At 42.7% G+C, this 18,854-nt stretch overlaps 1 protein-coding gene across 4 annotated transcripts in view; it reads left to right on the top strand.

Moving 5' to 3' along the window:
• Positions 1–18,854, top strand: part of npdc1b (neural proliferation, differentiation and control, 1b) — a 120,126-nt gene that overhangs the window by 58,464 nt on the left and 42,808 nt on the right. For all 4 annotated transcript variants that reach the window (XM_079689548.1, XM_079689549.1, XM_079689550.1 and 1 more), the window contains exon 5: positions 16,556–16,622. In XM_079689548.1, the coding sequence (XP_079545674.1) occupies positions 16,556–16,622 (67 nt within the window). The remainder of the gene's footprint in view (positions 1–16,555; positions 16,623–18,854) is intronic.

Below are 18,854 nucleotides of genomic sequence, written 5' to 3'. Positions count from 1 at the left end.
AATATTAAAGTCTCCCAGTCCGTGACTTTTCCTGAAAGTGTGTTATGTAGCACCCTATGTTGTTAAAAATTGCATTCTAATAGCGGGATTTGACGGGTTTAGGTAGGCCTATACAAAAACCTCTGGCGGTTCTAGTGTTAAGGTAATTAGGTACAGTAGAAGCCCTTTTTTATCAGTAACGAATTTAGCAGTTGAACATAAAAGTCAACTAACTGAGGGTCACTTGCAATGACAGTGTTGTGTCTAACTGTAAGCTTGTCACTCAGAGTAACCTACAGTTAATTTAGCTGCTGGAGAAGAAAGATCAAGGGGGGAGGGGGGAGAGAGCTGTGGTTGATGGGCCATTAGTTGTGTAAATACACAGCTGAGAGCTGCCGTTTCATTCAGACCGTTTAAAAAACGTTAACAAATGAATATTTTTCTTAGCGGATGCATGTCAATTTAAATCAATACATACAACTATTTTTTAAATCAATAAAAACATTTTCTAAATCCATAAAAGCATTTCAATTAATACTGGGAGTCATGTCGTTACTTTGTTGAGAATGTGGCCGTGTAATAAGCGGGATAATTTGCAGCGACTTGTTCCTTATGGGGAAAATAACACCCGTCATGTGTGTGTGGAGGTGTGTGTGGTTAAAACACTTTCATGAAGTGAAGGAGGTTTTCCTTCTATAAAACAGCTGTGGGCAGCAGAGAGTGTCACGGACATGAATTCATAGATAAAGGCAGACTGGTGCACACACTCTCCTGTCCTGCCAGGCGACACGCCCGTTCTAAGCCCTGTCCCTCACTCCTCACATCCCAAGCTGCATCCCCACAAGTGTATTATGTTGTTACATCGTTTCAGATGTTATGTTTCAGTTGTGCTCTGTCTATGTTCAGTGATCAAACTTGTCACCTTTCGGAAAAAATTCGCCGTTTTGAATCCAAAATAGGTCGTTTGTGTGATTCATGTAGATCTGCAATAAAAATATTTTTGGGGTATGGGGGGGTCTGGGACCCGGAGTAATCTGCGGCCGTGAGCTGTTATGTGCCATCATGACACGCATGGTGTTCTTTTTTTATATATTATAATGAAGTGCAAGCTGTGTGCTCGAGTCTTCCTGCCTGTCGGCTCTGCTCATGGATGTATAATAAGGCTCTGCTGCTCCGAGATGATGGACTAGCTTCAGCAGCTACATTACCTACGAGTGCGTTCATTAATATTAACTGCGCGTCCGGAGTCACTGTGGCACAGACTGGAACGCTGTTGAACAGCTGTTCGAACGGGCCGTTCAGGTGTTCAGAGCAGAGCTCCCTGTCGGAGCGGCAGAGCGTGATGTGAACTGAAAAGTTTTTCTGTGGCAATATTATTTAAGGAATCGTTGAGCTAGCTAGCTAGCATACATTGTCACTATCTGCTAACGTTAGCTTTAGCCTTCTATTTCTAATAGTTTTTTTCATAGGCTATAAACAGAGGTGGTATAAGTATATATATATTGTACTTGAGTAAAAGTAGAAGTACTCAGATCTTGTACTAGAGTAAAAGTAGAAGTACTCAGATCTTTTACTAGAGTAAAAGTAGAAGTACTCAGATCTTGTACTTGAGTAAAAGTAGAAGCACACAGATCTTGTACTAGAGTAAAAGTAGAAGTACTCAGGTCTTGTACTTGAGTAAAAGTAGAAGTACTCAGATTTTGTACTAGAGTAAAAGTAGAAGTACTCAGGTCTTGTACTTGAGTAAAAGTAGAAGTACTGAGATCTTGTACTTGAGTAAAAGTAATAGTCCCAGAGTGTAGGAATACTCTGTTACAGTAAAAGTCCTGCATTCAAAATGTTCCTCAAGTAAAAGTAGAAAAGTATTATCATCAAAATATAGTTAAAGTAGCGACAGTAAAAGTAGTCATTGTGCAGATTGGTCCATTTCAGAATAATAGATATGATATGTTTTATAATGATTGATCATGAAAGTGTTCTCAAAGCTGGTAAAGGTGCAGCTAGTTTGAATTACTTTGTATACTGCAGGGTAGCTTGTGGATTTACTCCAGGTGGAACTAAAGTCTGATTTAACACTTGATTATATTTCACATCATTAATCCAGATCTGTGAAGTAACTAAAGGGATTAAATACATGTAGTGGAAGAAAAGTACAGCATGTACCTCTGAACTGTAGTGGAGTAGAAGAACAAAGTAGCAAAACATTGAAATACTTAAATAAAGTACAAGTATCTCAAAGATTGTGCCCAAGTATAGTACTGGTTGAGTTTATGAACTTAGTTACTTTACACCATGTGGCTATAAAGATAGAAAGACTTAAGCCTTGCACAGAGGCATGAAAATACATTTTCAAAATGCTCAACAGTGCTGCCAAAATTATAAACTGACTGCTACACAATTTAAAATAAATGCTTTTATATATTTCTATTAGATGTGACTCTTTGGCGTTTCTGTTATTATTAACACTGCTGCTTTAGTTGTTCTGACTGCTAAAATCCTCTGTTATTCCGCGGGGTGGGGGAGCCGGGGGCTCGGATCCTTGTCACCTTTTTCATACCTGATGAGTTTGCATCCCTGTATGTTAAAAAGCCTCAGTCACCTTCATTCATGTAATAAAAACATCTCAGGTCAGTAACACTCAAAGCTAAATGTGCAATACCATGTTCAGCTATGTTACTATTTATAATGTTATTGTTGTTACATCAGAAGATGTACATATTGGAATGATTTCTTAACTTACAGTAGGCTATTTTTTACAATGTGTGTTGGAAGGTTTTATTAAATTACTATGAATATTGTCATTGTTGAAGGCTTTTAAAGAAGGGTGAACTATAAGCCTGAATTACATAACATTTTATACCTAAAAACATAAAAGCCACAATAAATGAATCACAATTATTCTAGTTATGTTTACCTCCCTTATTGCTTTCAACCCACCAGCTTTTATGGTGTTGTTACGTCACTAACTGTAAGCTTTTCACATACAGTCTATGGTCACTCAGAGTAACCTACAGTTAATTTAGCTGCTGGAGAAGAAAGATCAGGGTGGGAGTGGGTGGGGGAGAGAGCTGTGGTTGATGGGCCATTAGTTGTGTAAATACACAGCTGAGAGCTGCCGTTTCATTCAGACTGTTTAAAAAACGGTAACAACGGACTATTTTTCTTAGCGAATGCATGTCAATTTAAATCAATACAACTATTTTTTAAATCAATAAAAACATTTTCTAAATCCATAAAAGCATTTCAATTAATACTGGGAGTCATGTCGTTACTTTGTTGAGAATGTGGCCATGTAATAAGCGGGATAATTTGCAGCGACTTGTTCCTTATGGGGAAAATAGCACCCGTCATGCAGATCAGGATCCCTCCGCCACGCTTTGGGATCCTGATCTGCCGACGAGGCTCCATTAAAATATAAATATTTTTAGTGAATTACTGAGTTTAGGCACTTTAATAACGTTTTAATGAAGTTGAATACAGTATATTCATATGTGTCAGTGATTTCATGTCAATTCGGCGAACATAAACATAAATGATCGTGGTGAAGATGATGATTAAATTAGGATTAAAAATCGAGAGCCGGGCTGCATTTCCTCCTGTACATTTTTTTCGACTAAACAACATTATTTTGTTAAATAACAACATGGTGATGTTTTGTAAATGATTTCATGTCTCTTATTTAGCACAGAGTATGATATCCGTGACATATGGATCTTAACAAAGTTCCGCTGTACATCCAGCATACTGTATCTGACTTCATTTCACATGAGCTCCAGTGTGGAACCCCACTGCACCCCCTGGTGGATCAATGATCCATTGCAGCTGGCTTCATTATAAATACATTTATCTATCACGGGGGCGGTCTCAAGTCAAGCTGGAGATTTTCCCTTGAGCGAGGGCAGATCACGTACCAATCACGGCCCTCATGTTTCAAACTGTCTGAAATGAATCGCTACATCTGTAGGTGGCTCACTGACAATTGATAAGGACCTCAGTCATCCAGGTGTGTGAAGAAGGTAACTTTGTCACTGATGGCTTCGGGCCTTGCATATGTGCACATGTTTATACAGTTTATATTATTTATTGGTGTAGTGTTTATTGTATTTTATTTTGAAATGTGTTCCCCTTTCCCCATGTCTGTTGCCATTGATTATGTTCACCTGGTGCCCTGTGTTGTCTCCTCCCCCCCCACCTGTGTCTAATTGCTCCCCCTTCACCTGTGTCTAATTGCTGATTAGTGGGTGGTTATTTAGGCTCTGTTTCCCTGTCTGTTGGGAGGCTGGTAGTGTGATGGCTGGTGACTGTACGCACAGGAGCAGCAGATTGAGGCTGTGTCATATCATGTGTATGATTTAATAAATGCCCACACCGGGTTGTATTTTTGGACGTTCTGCCTCTGCCTCCTTGCTTGGTCGGACCGCTCAATTGTCAGCTTCACAATTGGTGTCAGAAGTGGGATTGACCAAGTGAGGAGGTGAAAATGCTGGAGGAGAATAACCGCAAGTTTGAGGAACTAACGGAGATGATGTTACTCATGCAGTCTCAGGCAGCCGGAGAGCAGCAGTTTTTACGGATACAGCAACAGGTATCTGAGATAAAAGAGGAACGGAGACTCCGGAGGCAAGACGGAAGATTGTCTGAGGAGCTCGACCGCATCAACGTCCGGTATGGGGACCGGACCCAAAGAGGGGAAAAAGTGATGCAGCAGATTAAAGAGTACCGCATGGAGCTTCGAGAGCAGGACCGTAGAAAACAACAGGAGGAAGAAACATATAAGCGGGAGGAGCTGGTAAAAATCCTGGAGGAGAATAACCGCCAGATGAAGAGGGAATTTGAGCGAGCGGCCGCTAAGAAGCTGGAGAAAGTGAACATCAGCCTGCAGCGTCACCTGCAGCGCAGCACGGAGGAGAAGGAGGAGCGCGAGAGGGAGCTCATCCAGATGAAGCAGCAGATAGCCACGCTGATGCAACTGCAGCGGTCCCGGGCGGATCCCGCTCAGCTAGAGAGGCCGCAGTCCCGGCTCTCTAAGAAGAAACTGGCAGAGGAGGAGCGGGTGAAAATGGCTGAGAAATCCATCAGGAGAGAGAGCGCGTCATGCAGCAGAAACAGCAGGAGCGCCGGGAGAGGAAGAATCAGATCCCGAAGAGGAAGAAAGGGAAGCTTCCTGTCGACTTCACGGCCCCCTCTGAGAAAACCCTGCTGCACAAGGGGAAGCAGGTTGTTGCCGTGGGGATAGACGTCCCAAAGGTAACAAATTCAGCCGCTGAAGCAGACCGTACAGCTGAGACAGAGAAGCTCCGGGTTGATGAGCGTGTCAGGAAGGGGTACGATGAGGATCCGGTGCAGAGGCTGGAGAAGGTCAGAGGCACTCCGCAGCACATAGAGGAGTCCAGGAAACACCGGGCGGAGTGGAGACCCATGGAGGAAAGCAAAATGGCCAAGGCCAGAGAGAGGATTCTTAAAGACAGGCTGCTCTATATTTTCTATGATGCCAGCGTAACATTTAAAATATGGCTGCAGCTAAACAGTGATGTTACTTCATCACAATGGTGTCTAGTTAATTTCTGTTTCACACATCTAAATTCCTTTATCAATTAATTATTGAGAAAATAAAGACATATTAGTAGGGCCGGGACTTTAACGCGTTAATTAAGATTAATTAATTACACAAAAATTAACGCGTTAAAAAAATTAACGCATTTTAATCGCACTTATTTTTGTACCGCGGAACGTTTCTCACTGGATGAGTTTCAGGGGTACCGATTATACTGGAGCACTGACTAACGTTCATGACTTCAGACAACAACAAACCACAGTGAACAATAGTCGAACGAAGAAGCTGATGAGACCGCTTTGGTTGGCCCCGTGGATGGGACATTTTGTTTTAAAAAACGGACGGATGGAAGCGTCGATAAGAGCACGGTTGTTTGCAAATTATGCAAAAAGGAATTTGCATATCACCGCAGCACATCAAGCCTCAAGTATCACCTCAATGCAAAACCTATAGCAGCTAGCATGGAAGCTAGCGTGGACGTTAGCCTGACTCGGAGTACAAGGACCCACACCCAATTCGCGTTGATCAAACAGTGGCCTTTGCAACAGAGAGATTTAATTTTTCATCAGGATATTGGAAGAATAGGAGGGATTGAGGTCAATCACTGGCACTTTTTTATTTTATTTTAAATGGTACAGTACACTTTATGTTGAACTATTTATTATGTTGTTGGTGCAACTGGCACTTTATGTTGAACTGTTTATTGTTTCGGCAAAGGTTATTGAGAGAGTTGGACTGAAATGTATTAGATTTTTTAAATCAACTGTTGGTAAATCAACAAAGTCTGTTATGGCCTCTGAAGCAACAGAGAGATGTTTTCTAATAGTCAGGGTTTCCAATGTTCTGAATGTACTTGAAAGTATTGTTTTTTATTTAAAAAACAAAGTGTTATAGTTTACAGAAGGTCTACCTACCTATAGGCTACCTGAATCTCTGAAATGTACTATATTCCTAAATATGCTATTGCTACACTTTATGGCCAGTGTACCACCTTGAAAAAAATAAACAATGTTTTGTTGCTTAAGCTTATGTATTCAGTCATTATTCAATGGTATACTAAAATCCATGTGAAAAAAATTGCTTCTCACTGTTCTCAGGTCAAATATTTATATGTGATTAAAAATGCGATTAATTAATTACAAAGCCTGTAATTAATTAGATTCATATTTTTTAATCGAGTCCTGGCCCTACATATTAGATTAAATGAGCAATATTCAGGTCTTGATTGTCTGCAGGTAGCTTCAGCTTTAATCTTGGTGTCCTTTCACACTGACCCAGTGTCTGCACACTGAGACATGTTGGGGCAGAACCTCTGGTCCGTGCCGTTCCTATATGAGCAGGTTCTCAAAAGAAGGAAAAATTCAAAGCAGCCAGGATAAGGGTTAAACAATAATCTGTTTTAATGGTAAAACATACAATACATCACCTAATCACCTAATCACGAAGCACTCTGCAACAGCAGCTTCAAAATGCAGAATGCTCCAGGCCCAAGTTCTACCACCGCGTGAGACACGTCTCAGGAACGGCCAGTCAAAAACAAGAGCGCCGATCTTCAAAATGATCACAACATTTATACACAAGTGGGGAGGAGTTTTGTCGCTTGCTCTTCCCTAGCTATTTGTTATTGGCGAGTTCACTTCTGAGCGAGCTAGCCAGTGAGTTGGCAGTGTTCCATTGGTTGGTTTCACTTCTGGGCGGGACCCCAGGCAGTGAGTCAGCAGTTTGTTGATTCCATCTGGTGTGTGTGTGTGTGTGTGTGTGTGTGTGTGTGTGTGTGTGTGTGTGTGTGTGTGTGTGTGTGTGTGTGTGTGTGCCCTCAGGCAGTCCCCAACAATGATTTGGAGTAGTATAACACATATCTTATCATGTAACTTATCACACAACAGTCACCTGTTTTTCTTTATGAAAGCCATACTTGTAAATATCCAAACGCCATCGTCCCATGACGGCCACAGAGTCAGTCAACCAACAGAAGTTAACTGTTCCCTTGTCCTAAGGTCTTCCCTGACCTTCTTCTCACCTAAAAGTCAGCTATCTGGAATGAATACATTTAAAAATGAGAACAAAGGACTATGGTCTCGTTTAACTGTGTGACTCAATTCTCAAGGCCTGAAGGATGTGCATCATTAACTAACAAGAATTTGGCAGTCAGCTATGTTCTCTTCTAAATGTGTAAGATTCAGGATCATACAGTTCAAAATTCTCAATCGAGCTTACATCACCCCTGTTACAAAATCCAAGATGGACAACAGAGACTTATGCTGGCATGAATGTGGAAAGCGAGGCACATTGTTGCAACTACTCTGGGAATGCCCAGCGGTAAAAAAACTTTGGTCAGAAGTAATATCCTTAATGTCTGAATCTTTAAAAGTTAGTTTCCCTACATGTCCCATTGCATGTCTACTGGGTCTAAAGCCAGATGGCAATCTTGCAAGGACTACCGATCGGCTCTGGACATTGGGCTGTTTAGCCACAAAAAGACTCATCCTATTAAACTGGAAGGAACGCAAACCAGCCTGCTTTACTAGGGACTCATGGCTGAGGGAGTATCTGGACCTACTGAACATGGAGCATGCAGCTTCTCTGCTGGGGGATTTTGAGGGGAGACAGGAGGATTGCGGTTCACTGTCCGCAGCTCTCCTGTCTAACCCTGTCAATATGGCATCTCCTTTGTAATGTATAATGTATTGTGTATGTAATGTCCTGTGTATGTCACAATCAGCTGTCTTAGGAAGTCATCCTTGCATCCACCCCCCCCTCCCCCTTTACGTTTTGTTTAGTTGTTTGTTGTTACATTTTTTGATGTACGAAAAAAAAAAAAAAAGCTAACAAGAATTTAACTGCATTATATCTAAGGAAAATGTCTCTGGGAATTCCCCTGTTAATTGCAAGCATACTTGTCAACCCTCCCGATTTTCGTGGGAGACTCCCGATTTCATTGCCCTCTCCCGGTTTCCTCCCGGGGTCATATTTCTCCCGCATTTCTCCCAATTTCTGACAAAGTCAGATTTACTCAGGACTGTTTCCACTCGGACTTTAATACAGCTACACCATTGTTTGGTTTCCATGGTAACACGTCTCTTTAGTAGCGCGCGCAACTGAAAGTCTGAGAGGGTGAGGCAGATTGTCACAGAAAATAGAACAAAAATCGACAACTACTCTACTCTCTGCTCACTCCTTTCCTGCCCACACATATGCTCCATCAAGGATGGTGCTACAGGCCGCAAGGCATTGCACTTAGAACTACAATATAAGCATGTTAATGTTAATCTAACAGCTCCGGCGATCCACTAGCAACCTCCCCCCCCCATTTTGGATTTTGAAATGCTCCCGATTTCTGAGGTCTCAAGGTTGGCAAGTGTGATTGCAAGGACTATTGATAATTAACAGAGAGACCCTAGGGGCCTCTTCTTGGTATCTGCTAGGCAGAAGTCACTCAATGTAGAAATCCCAAGTCTAACACACATTCTATATAAGGTGACATTAAAATGAATATACCAGAAATACACTATATCAAACTTTCTGCTTCCCTCAGACAACAACACATGGACAACTAATAGCCACAAGATGTAACAAAGAAAACAAAAAGGCATCTGTTGTTGTTACAAGGTAGAGTAAAACACACATAACCCAATAGTGTACATCCATCTTAACTGTGACAACAAGTTGCCTTCACTGCACTGTATCTTTGAGGTTGTAAAAACACTTTCATTAAGGTACACCACCCTCTACTATGCATTTGCATTGAGTCGATGTGATCTCAATGCAGATGTATAGTAACAAAGCCCAGGGCCTGTATTCACAGATATTACATTACATTACATTGCATTTAGCTGACGCTTTTATCCAAAGCGACTTACAATAAGTGCATTCGACCAGGAAGATACAACCTTTAAGAAAACAGAATCATATAAGTACATCAGGTTTCATAGAGCCAAACATTTCAAGTGCTACTCAACTGGCATTTAGAAAGCCAGCCCTTTATTAGTATATAAGTGCTTTGTTAGTAATTCTATCGCTCGAAGTGGAGTCTAAAGAGATGAGTTTTCAGTTTGCGTCGGAAGATGTGTAAGCTATCTGCTGTCCTGATTTCAATGGGGAGCTCATTCCACCATTTTGGAGCCAGGATAGCAAACCCACGTGTTTTTGCTGACGGGAACTTGGGTCCCCCTCGCAGTGCGGGTGCAGCGAGCTGTTTGGCTGATGCAGAGCGGAGTGCACGTGCTGGGGTGTACGGTTTAACCATGTCCTGGATGTAGGAAGGGCCAGATCCATTCACAGCATGGTACGCAAGTACCAGTGTCTTGAAGTGGATTCTAGCAGTTACTGGAAGCCAGTGAAGGGAGCGGAGGAGCGGTGTGGTGTGGGAGAATTTGGGAAGGTTGAAGACCAGACGAGCCGCTGCATTCTGGATGAGCTGCAGAGGTCGGATGGCACATGCAGGTAGACCAGCCAGGAGGGAGTTGCAGTAGTCTAGGCGTGAGATGACGAGAGCCTGGACCAGAATCTGCGCTGATGTCTGGGTCAGCTGGGGACGTATCCTCCTGATGTTGTAAAGCGTGTATCTGCAGCAGCGGGTTGTAGCAGCGATGTTTGCAGTGAAGGACAATTTGTTATCTAGGACCACACCCAGATTCCTTGCAGTCTGAGTCGGGGAAACAACAGAGGTGCCGATGTTGATTGTTAGGTCAAGAGTGGGACAATCTTTTCCCGGAAGGAAGAGCAGTTCAGTCTTGTCAAGGTTGAGCTTGAGGTGATGAGCAGACATCCACCGAGAGATGTCTGCTAGGCAAGCAGAGATGCGTGCGACGACCTGGGTCTCTGAGCGGGGAAAGGACAGAATTAGTTGGGTGTCGTCAGCGTAGCAGTGGTATGAAAAACCATGCGGGCTAACGACAGACCCGAGCGAGTTTGTGTACAGGGAGAAGAGGAGGGGACCAAGAACCGAGCCCTGAGGGACCCCTGTAGTTAATTGACAAGGGTCGGACTCGGACCCTCTCCAAGTAACCCTGTAGGTGCGGTCGTTGAGGTATGAGGTGAGGAGGGAAAGTGCAGTGCCTGAAACTCCAAGTTCTTGGAGAGTGCGAAGGAGGATCCGATGGTTCACTGTGTCGAATGCAGCAGACAGGTCCAGGAGGATGATGACAGAGGAGAGGGAGGCTGCTTTAGCAGTGTGCAGTTCATCAGAGACAGCAAGGAGAGCAGTTTCTGTTGAGTGACCTGCCTTGAAACCAGACTGGTGCGGATCCAGAAGGTTGTTCTGATGGAGATAACAGGAGAGTTGTTTAAAGACAGCGCGTTCAAGTGTTTTAGACAGGAACGGGAGGAGAGAGACGGGCCTGTAGTTAATAACATCAGACGGATTGAGAGTGGGTTTCTTAAGGAGAGGGTTTACTCTTGCCTCCTTGAGACTGTTTGGAAAGTGACCAGAAGTTAGAGAAGTGTTGATGAAATGGGTGAGAAATGGTAGAATATCAGGAGCGATAGTCTGAAGGAGGTTTGAGGGGATAGGGTCCAGAGAACAGGTGGTAGGACGGGCAGAGGTAACGAGGGTAAGAACCTCACTTGGAGAGAGAGGGGAGAAGGAGGTCAGTGTGTGGGTGAAGGGAGGGTCTGGTGACCCAGCGGTGAGTAAAGGTGAGTCAGAAAAGGAAGAGCGAATATCATCAACCTTTTTTTCAAAGTGGTTAACAAAGTCGCTTGACAGAAGGGAGGAGGGGGGAGGTGCTTTGGGAGGGTCCAAGAGGGTGGAGAAGATAGAAAATAGTTTTTTGGGATTGGAATAGGAAGATTGGATCTTATCTTGAAAGAAAGTGCTTTTTGCCTGAGAGATGGAAGCAGAGAAAGAGGAGAGGAGAGCCTGATAGGTTAGGAGGTCGTCATGGTGTTTGGATTTCCACCATTTCCGCTCTGCTGCCCGAAGGATGGTTCTATTAGCACGCAGTGCGTCATTTAGCCAGGGAGCAGGAGGGGACTGACGAGCCGGCCGCGATGTGAGAGGACAGAGAGAGTCCAGAGAGGATGAGAGAGTAGAGAGGAGAGTTTTTGCAGCAGCGTTTGGAGGCAGGAGTTGGAACGAGTCAGAGGAAGGGAGGGCTGAGAGCACCGATGAGGCAAAGGTAGAGGGGGAGAGGGAACGGAGGTTACGGCGGACAGGAGCAGAGTTAGAAGAGATTAGGTTGTTATGTTTGGAAAGGGGTAGAGAGAATGAAATGAAGAAGTGATCGGATGTGTGGAGCGGGTTTACAGAGAGGTTAGAAGTAGAGCAGTTCCTTGAGAATATGAGATCAAGGACATTGCCAGCTTTATGAGTTGGTGGGGATGGAGACAGTGAGAAAGCAAAGGTGGTTAACAGAGATGTTAGTTCAGATATCTTCCCTGTCTGGAGGTTGAAATCTCCGAGAAGTACAGCGGGAGGGCCAGTTTCAGGGATGTGTGAGAGGAGATTATCTAACTCCTCCAAGAAGTCCCCCAAGGCGCCTGGTGGACGGTAGAGAACAACAATGGTTAATTGTATAGGATGGGTTACTGTGACGGCATGGAATTCAAAGGTAGAAGGAGTGAAATTAGGTAGCTTGAAGAGGGAAAAGCTCCATTTGGGAGAGAGCAGGAGACCAGTGCCACCTCCTCTGCCAGAGGGTCTGGGTGTATGGGAGAAGGAATATGCTGTGGAGAGAGCTGCTGGGGTGGATGTGTTGGATGGAGTGATCCAGGTCTCCGTGAGAGCAAGGAAATCCAGAGACTGCAGGGAAGCGTAGCCAGAGATGAAGTCAGCCTTAGGGACAGCTGACTGGCAGTTCCACAGGCCCCCTGAAACGAGATGTTGGATCTCAGTGGAGCATGTGGGATAGACGAGAGCAGGCCGGTGAAATCGATTAGGAGAAACACGGGGCCAGTGATAATTGCGAGAAGACACATGAACAGGAATGCAGAAAATACACATGATTATAGCATGAGGGGCTAGAGAACCCAAGAGAATTGAATAAAACTAAATAACACCAGCGATACTTGGCGCAATCAGAGTAGGATTTGCCTCCTCTTTGCCTCCCACGTGACTCCCACAGGACTCTTAATGTCTTTGTCAGTCTTAGACTCCCACAGGACTCTTAATGTCTTTGTCAGTCTTAGACTCCCACAGGACTCTTAATGTCTTTGTCAGTCTTCGTCTGGCTGACGCTGAAGCTGACGCTCCAGGAAAACGCAACCTAAGATGGATACCTGATTGCTCAGTTCTCACAGCTTTGGGGGCACGCCGCTGTAATTAGTTAACTATTTTCTGCTGATGGGCGACAGCAGAGTCTTCCTACCTCTTGGAATGCACACTTGAGGGGCGTGACTCACTGAGACCTGAGTTACAGCTGGTGGACTTGAGCAGATCTGAGATTTTAAAATCTCTCAGAAATCGCCGTTTTAGCTACAATAACTACAGAACAATTATACAGAGTAGAATAAATGAAACAGAGAAGTCTATTTAAACAAGAATATAACTTACAGTGATTGCTGAGTCAGTATCGATAGTATCCTCACCGAGTCTGGATGCACACTCAGTTATTCTGATTTGAAATGCGCTATTTAAAATGTTTTTCGGCTGGGAAGCGTTATGCACTTCACGCAATCAGCAGAGTCTTCCAACCTCTTGGAATGCACACTTGAGGGGCGTGACTCACTGAGACCTGAGTTACAGCTGCTGGACTAGAGCAGATCTGAGATTTTAAAATCTCTCAGAAATCGCCGTTTTAGCTACAATAACTACAGAACAATTATACAGAGTAGAATAAATGAAACAGAGAAGTCTATTTAAACAAGAATATAACTTACAGTGATTGCTGAGTCAGTATCGATAGTATCCTCACCGAGTCTGGATGCACACTCAGTTATTCTGATTTGAAATGCGCTATTTAAAATGTTTTTCGGCTGGGAAGCGTTATGCACTTCACGCAATCAGCAGAGTCTTCCAACCTCTTGGAATGCACACTTGAGGGGCGTGACTCACTGAGACCTGAGTTACAGCTGCTGGACTAGAGCAGATCTGAGATTTTAAAATCTCTCAGAAATCGCCGTTTTAGCTACAATAACTACAGAACAATTATACAGAGTAGAATAAATGAAACAGAGAAGTCTATTTAAACAAGAATATAACTTACAGTGATTGCTGAGTCAGTATCGATAGTATCCTCACCGAGTCTGGATGCACACTCAGTTATTCTGATTTGAAATGCGCTATTTAAAATGTTTTTCGGCTGGGAAGCGTTATGCACTTCACGCAATCAGCAGAGTCTTCCAACCTCTTGGAATGCACACTTGAGGGGCGTGACTCACTGAGACCTGAGTTACAGCTGCTGGACTAGAGCAGATCTGAGATTTTAAAATCTCTCAGAAATCGCCGTTTTAGCTACAATAACTACAGAACAATTATACAGAGTAGAATAAATGAAACAGAGAAGTCTATTTAAACAAGAATATAACTTACAGTGATTGCTGAGTCAGTATCGATAGTATCCTCACCGAGTCTGGATGCACACTCAGTTATTCTGATTTGAAATGCGCTATTTAAAATGTTTTTCGGCTGGGAAGCGTTATGCACTTCACGCAATCAGCAGAGTCTTCCAACCTCTTGGAATGCACACTTGAGGGGCGTGACTCACTGAGACCTGAGTTACAGCTGCTGGACTAGAGCAGATCTGAGATTTTAAAATCTCTCAGAAATCGCCGTTTTAGCTACAATAACTACAGAACAATTATACAGAGTAGAATAAATGAAACAGAGAAGTCTATTTAAACAAGAATATAACTTACAGTGATTGCTGAGTCAGTATCGATAGTATCCTCACCGAGTCTGGATGCACACTCAGTTATTCTGATTTGAAATGCGCTATTTAAAATGTTTTTCGGCTGGGAAGCGTTATGCACTTCACGCAATCAGCAGAGTCTTCCAACCTCTTGGAATGCACACTTGAGGGGCGTGACTCACTGAGACCTGAGTTACAGCTGCTGGACTAGAGCAGATCTGAGATTTTAAAATCTCTCAGAAATCGCCGTTTTAGCTACAATAACTACAGAACAATTATACAGAGTAGAATAAATGAAACAGAGAAGTCTATTTAAACAAGAATATAACTTACAGTGATTGCTGAGTCAGTATCGATAGTATCCTCACCGAGTCTGGATGCACACTCAGTTATTCTGATTTGAAATGCGCTATTTAAAATGTTTTTCGGCTGGGAAGCGTTATGCACTTCACGCAATCAGCAGAGTCTTCCAACCTCTTGGAATGCACACTTGAGGGGCGTGACTCACTGAGACCTGAGTTACAGCTGCTGGACTAGAGCAGATCTGAGATTTTAAAATCTCTCAGAAATCGCCGTTTTAGCTACAATAACTACAGAACAATTATACAGAGTAGAATAAATGAAACAGAGAAGTCTATTTAAACAAGAATATAACTTACAGTGATTGCTGAGTCAGTATCGATAGTATCCTCACCGAGTCTGGATGCACACTCAGTTATTCTGATTTGAAATGCGCTATTTAAAATGTTTTTCGGCTGGGAAGCGTTATGCACTTCACGCAATCAGCAGAGTCTTCCAACCTCTTGGAATGCACACTTGAGGGGCGTGACTCACTGAGACCTGAGTTACAGCTGCTGGACTAGAGCAGATCTGAGATTTTAAAATCTCTCAGAAATCGCCGTTTTAGCTACAATAACTACAGAACAATTATACAGAGTAGAATAAATGAAACAGAGAAGTCTATTTAAACAAGAATATAACTTACAGTGATTGTTGAGTCAGTATCGATAGTATCCTCACCGAGTCTGGATGCACACTCAGTTATTCTGATTTGAAATGCGCTATTTAAAATGTTTTTCGGCTGGGAAGCGTTATGCACTTCACGCAATCAGCAGAGTCTTCCAACCTCTTGGAATGCACACTTGAGGGGCGTGACTCACTGAGACCTGAGTTACAGCTGCTGGACTAGAGCAGATCTGAGATTTTAAAATCTCTCAGAAATCGCCGTTTTAGCTACAATAACTACAGAACAATTATACAGAGTAGAATAAATGAAACAGAGAAGTCTATTTAAACAAGAATATAACTTACAGATAATGTGGGAATACTCTCAGAGAGTTCCTAACTAACTCACCAAACATCAGTGAGCGCAGAAGGGAATGCACTTTACCCGGTATATTAAGTTGGTTGATTAAGAAAATAAAACAACAGGCCATATCACAGTTGTTATTCTCTATTAAGACATGGTGTGATTAAAGGTATATATTTATGTCATGAACATCTGTGTTGGATAAATTGCAAGCCATACTTTAAAAGTAAACTACATAATGCCTAAAAACACAGGATCCTCTTCACATGCTGATAGTTGGTATATTTTTTTGCTCACGTTTATTTACCATACATGTACTTTTAGTTCTTACTCTAATAATAATAATAATCACTCTTTCATCAATGTCTGTGATGCAGCGTAGTTGGCAGCGTAGGTTGGCATTTTAATCTCAAAACCAGCAAATCAGCAAACAGCAATAGAAGCAAGTCAAATAGCAGAAAAGGCACCTGCACCGAGGAACATGAAGCTGAAGTCATTGACCAATCTGAAGTCAGTTTGAGTGAAACTTTTTGCGTTTTTAAATGGAAAGAATACGTCATCTATCTTCATGGGAACAGGCGCGCGCCTTAAAGTCCTCAGACTTAGTCAAATACCTCCTTTGTCTGGCAAAATGTTAGCACTCCATGCTGTGATATCTCGGGACTGACCTCAAATTCATTATGGAGCTACAGAACAGAAGAGGTGTGTTTCTGTCCTTTAGTTGTGCCTCGCTCCATTTCTCCTCTCAATGCTGCTTCTCTGTCCCTGCTGGGCCATATCAGACACAATGACTCCTTTTTTTTCAGAAGCTCTCCCATGCTCTATAGTCTGCTTCTAACACAGTTCCAGGGCTTTGGGTCAGAATCATGTCTCCTTCTGACGCCTACAGATTTCCCCTCACACTGTGTCTGTATGTCCTCTCAGTCCTCTGCAGTGTCTTCATGGTGGTGGCTTCGATGGCTCTCATCACAGCAGGCGCCTGTTGGCTCAGGTAAGATGTATTTTTATATATATATATATTCCTGTCTTTCAAATATACGGCTTCAGACTCTTCAAATATCATGTCACTCCCTTTTAGGATTAGATTTTTTACATCTAATTTGATTATATTCAAATATTGTCATATTATAATTGAGGCATCCAGGTGGTTATGCAATACATTGTAGTTAACAATATTTTCTATTCTGATTATTTATTTATTGTAATGGTTTATTTGGTAGGGACAGTGCACATTAATGAACAATAAATGTGCCAAGCGTAAATATGCCAGATTTAGCTTTGAGCTACTTTACATCCGCAGTCCCTCACATAAAACATTTAAGAAAATGACATTTACAAACATAGCAAATACAACTACATGAAATGCAAGAAAAGTGCAAAATAGCAAGAGCAGAATACACAAGTATTTATGACATGGCAAAACAACAAAGCAGCATCGATACATAAAGTGCAAGAGAAGATACCCCTGTGTTAAAGTGCATTTAGTGGTTTACCCGTTTCTCAACCATCTCTTTCCCGTATCTCAGTTGGGAGGCTATTCCACAATGAGCTGCCTTTAATGGAGAGGACATTTTGTCCGAAAGTGGTCCGTCTGCGGTGGACTTCACAGTCTCCTCTGGTTTCTGACCTAGTGCAGCGTCCAGTGTGTTTTTTGTGGATTAATTCCCCTAAGGGGGGGGGGGGGGGGGGGGGGGGCCGTCCATGTAAACATTTATAAATAAAGCACATACTTTTAAAGGTCCCATGTCATGCTTTTCCGGTTATTACCCGTCCCCTTGTGTGTTATGTTGCTTTTTCTGCATGTAAACGGTCTGCAGAGTCACAAACCCTCAAAGTACACCCTGTAGCGAGTAAAACTCTAACACAGAGAAGACCTGTCTATGCTGCCCCAGAACGCCTCGTTGGACATTTCTCTTTTTCCATTGTTTTCTTCCTGGGTATGGTGACGTGTCCATACCCAAATGAATGGACCAATCCGTGGAGCCGTTACGTCCGCGGACTTCCTCACACACACACACTCAATCTTTTCTAAGCTGCAGCTCCGTAAATTTCTCCTCCCTGAGAAGGCGGGACGCGGCGAGGCTGGGAGTTTGTGTGTGAGCGCACAAACAAACTCCCAGCCAGGCTGCGGGTGTGTGTGTTCGGGCTGGGTTTCGCTGTGTCTCACCGTCTCGCAGACGGCCAATTGGGTCATAGGGAGGGGGGGCAGGAGCTCCAACAAACCGTTTAGGACAGAGCGTGTATCACATACTATACAGAGATGCTGTATTAGAAACCAATGTGAGTTTGGAAAATTGCACAATATAAATCTATTTTGGTAGACCTCAACAATTGAATTATGATCAGTAGAAATGGCCATGACATGGGATCTTTAAAAGACTTAAAATTGTCAAAACTCAAGAAACTGTGTTTATCAAGGATGGTACAGTGGTGGTATGAATTAGGCTTTCTTGATAACTCTCTTGTACAGCTGTTCTATGGGTTTCAGGTTTGTGGCACAAGCAAACGACCAGTTTGTCAAACAGTATTCAAGGTGGGATAGAATCACACAGTGGAGGTATGACTTTGACAGTTAAGAAAGGCCTAATTTGTTTAAAATGTTGCAAGTTGAATTTAATGGTATTGGATACTTTCTTAATATGTTTCTTAAAAGTCAAGTTTGAGTCCAATATGACTGTGGGAGACTAGTTCTATTTCTGCTCCGTTTAAAAACACATTGGATCCTTCGATGTCGACTGGTCGTTTACTGAACATCATGCAAACTGTTTTTTTTACGTTTAACTCTAAGCAAATGTTGTTCAGCCAGTGTTGAACCTTGTCCAAAGCCTTTGAGAGACAGCATGAGATCATTTCAGTGTTTTTCCCATGTACAAAGATGACCGCATCATCGGCATACATTTGTACATTCAAATCAGGACATACATTAGGCAAGTCATTAATGTACACTGAAAACAGTAACGGTCCAAGAATGGAACCTTGTGGTAACCCAACAGGGTTCACAAGGTAGGGAGATTTGGCACCGTTGACGAAAACCCACAGTTTTCTGTTTGATAAGTAAGACTTGAACCAATGTATTGAAACTGCCGAAAAATTGAAATGAGTCAGCTTTGTAAGGAGCACTTGGTGGTCAACAGTAGGGCTGTGCGATTATGGCAAAAATCATAATCACGATTATTTGGGTCAATAATTGATATCACGATTATTTTGACGATTATTCATTATT

This window comes from Notothenia rossii (genome assembly GCF_949606895.1).
Source record: "Notothenia rossii genome assembly, chromosome: 6".
Lineage (NCBI taxonomy): Eukaryota > Metazoa > Chordata > Actinopteri > Perciformes > Nototheniidae > Notothenia > Notothenia rossii.
Note: the sequence above shows the minus strand (reverse complement) of the source record. Positions and strands in the feature narration are given on the sequence as shown.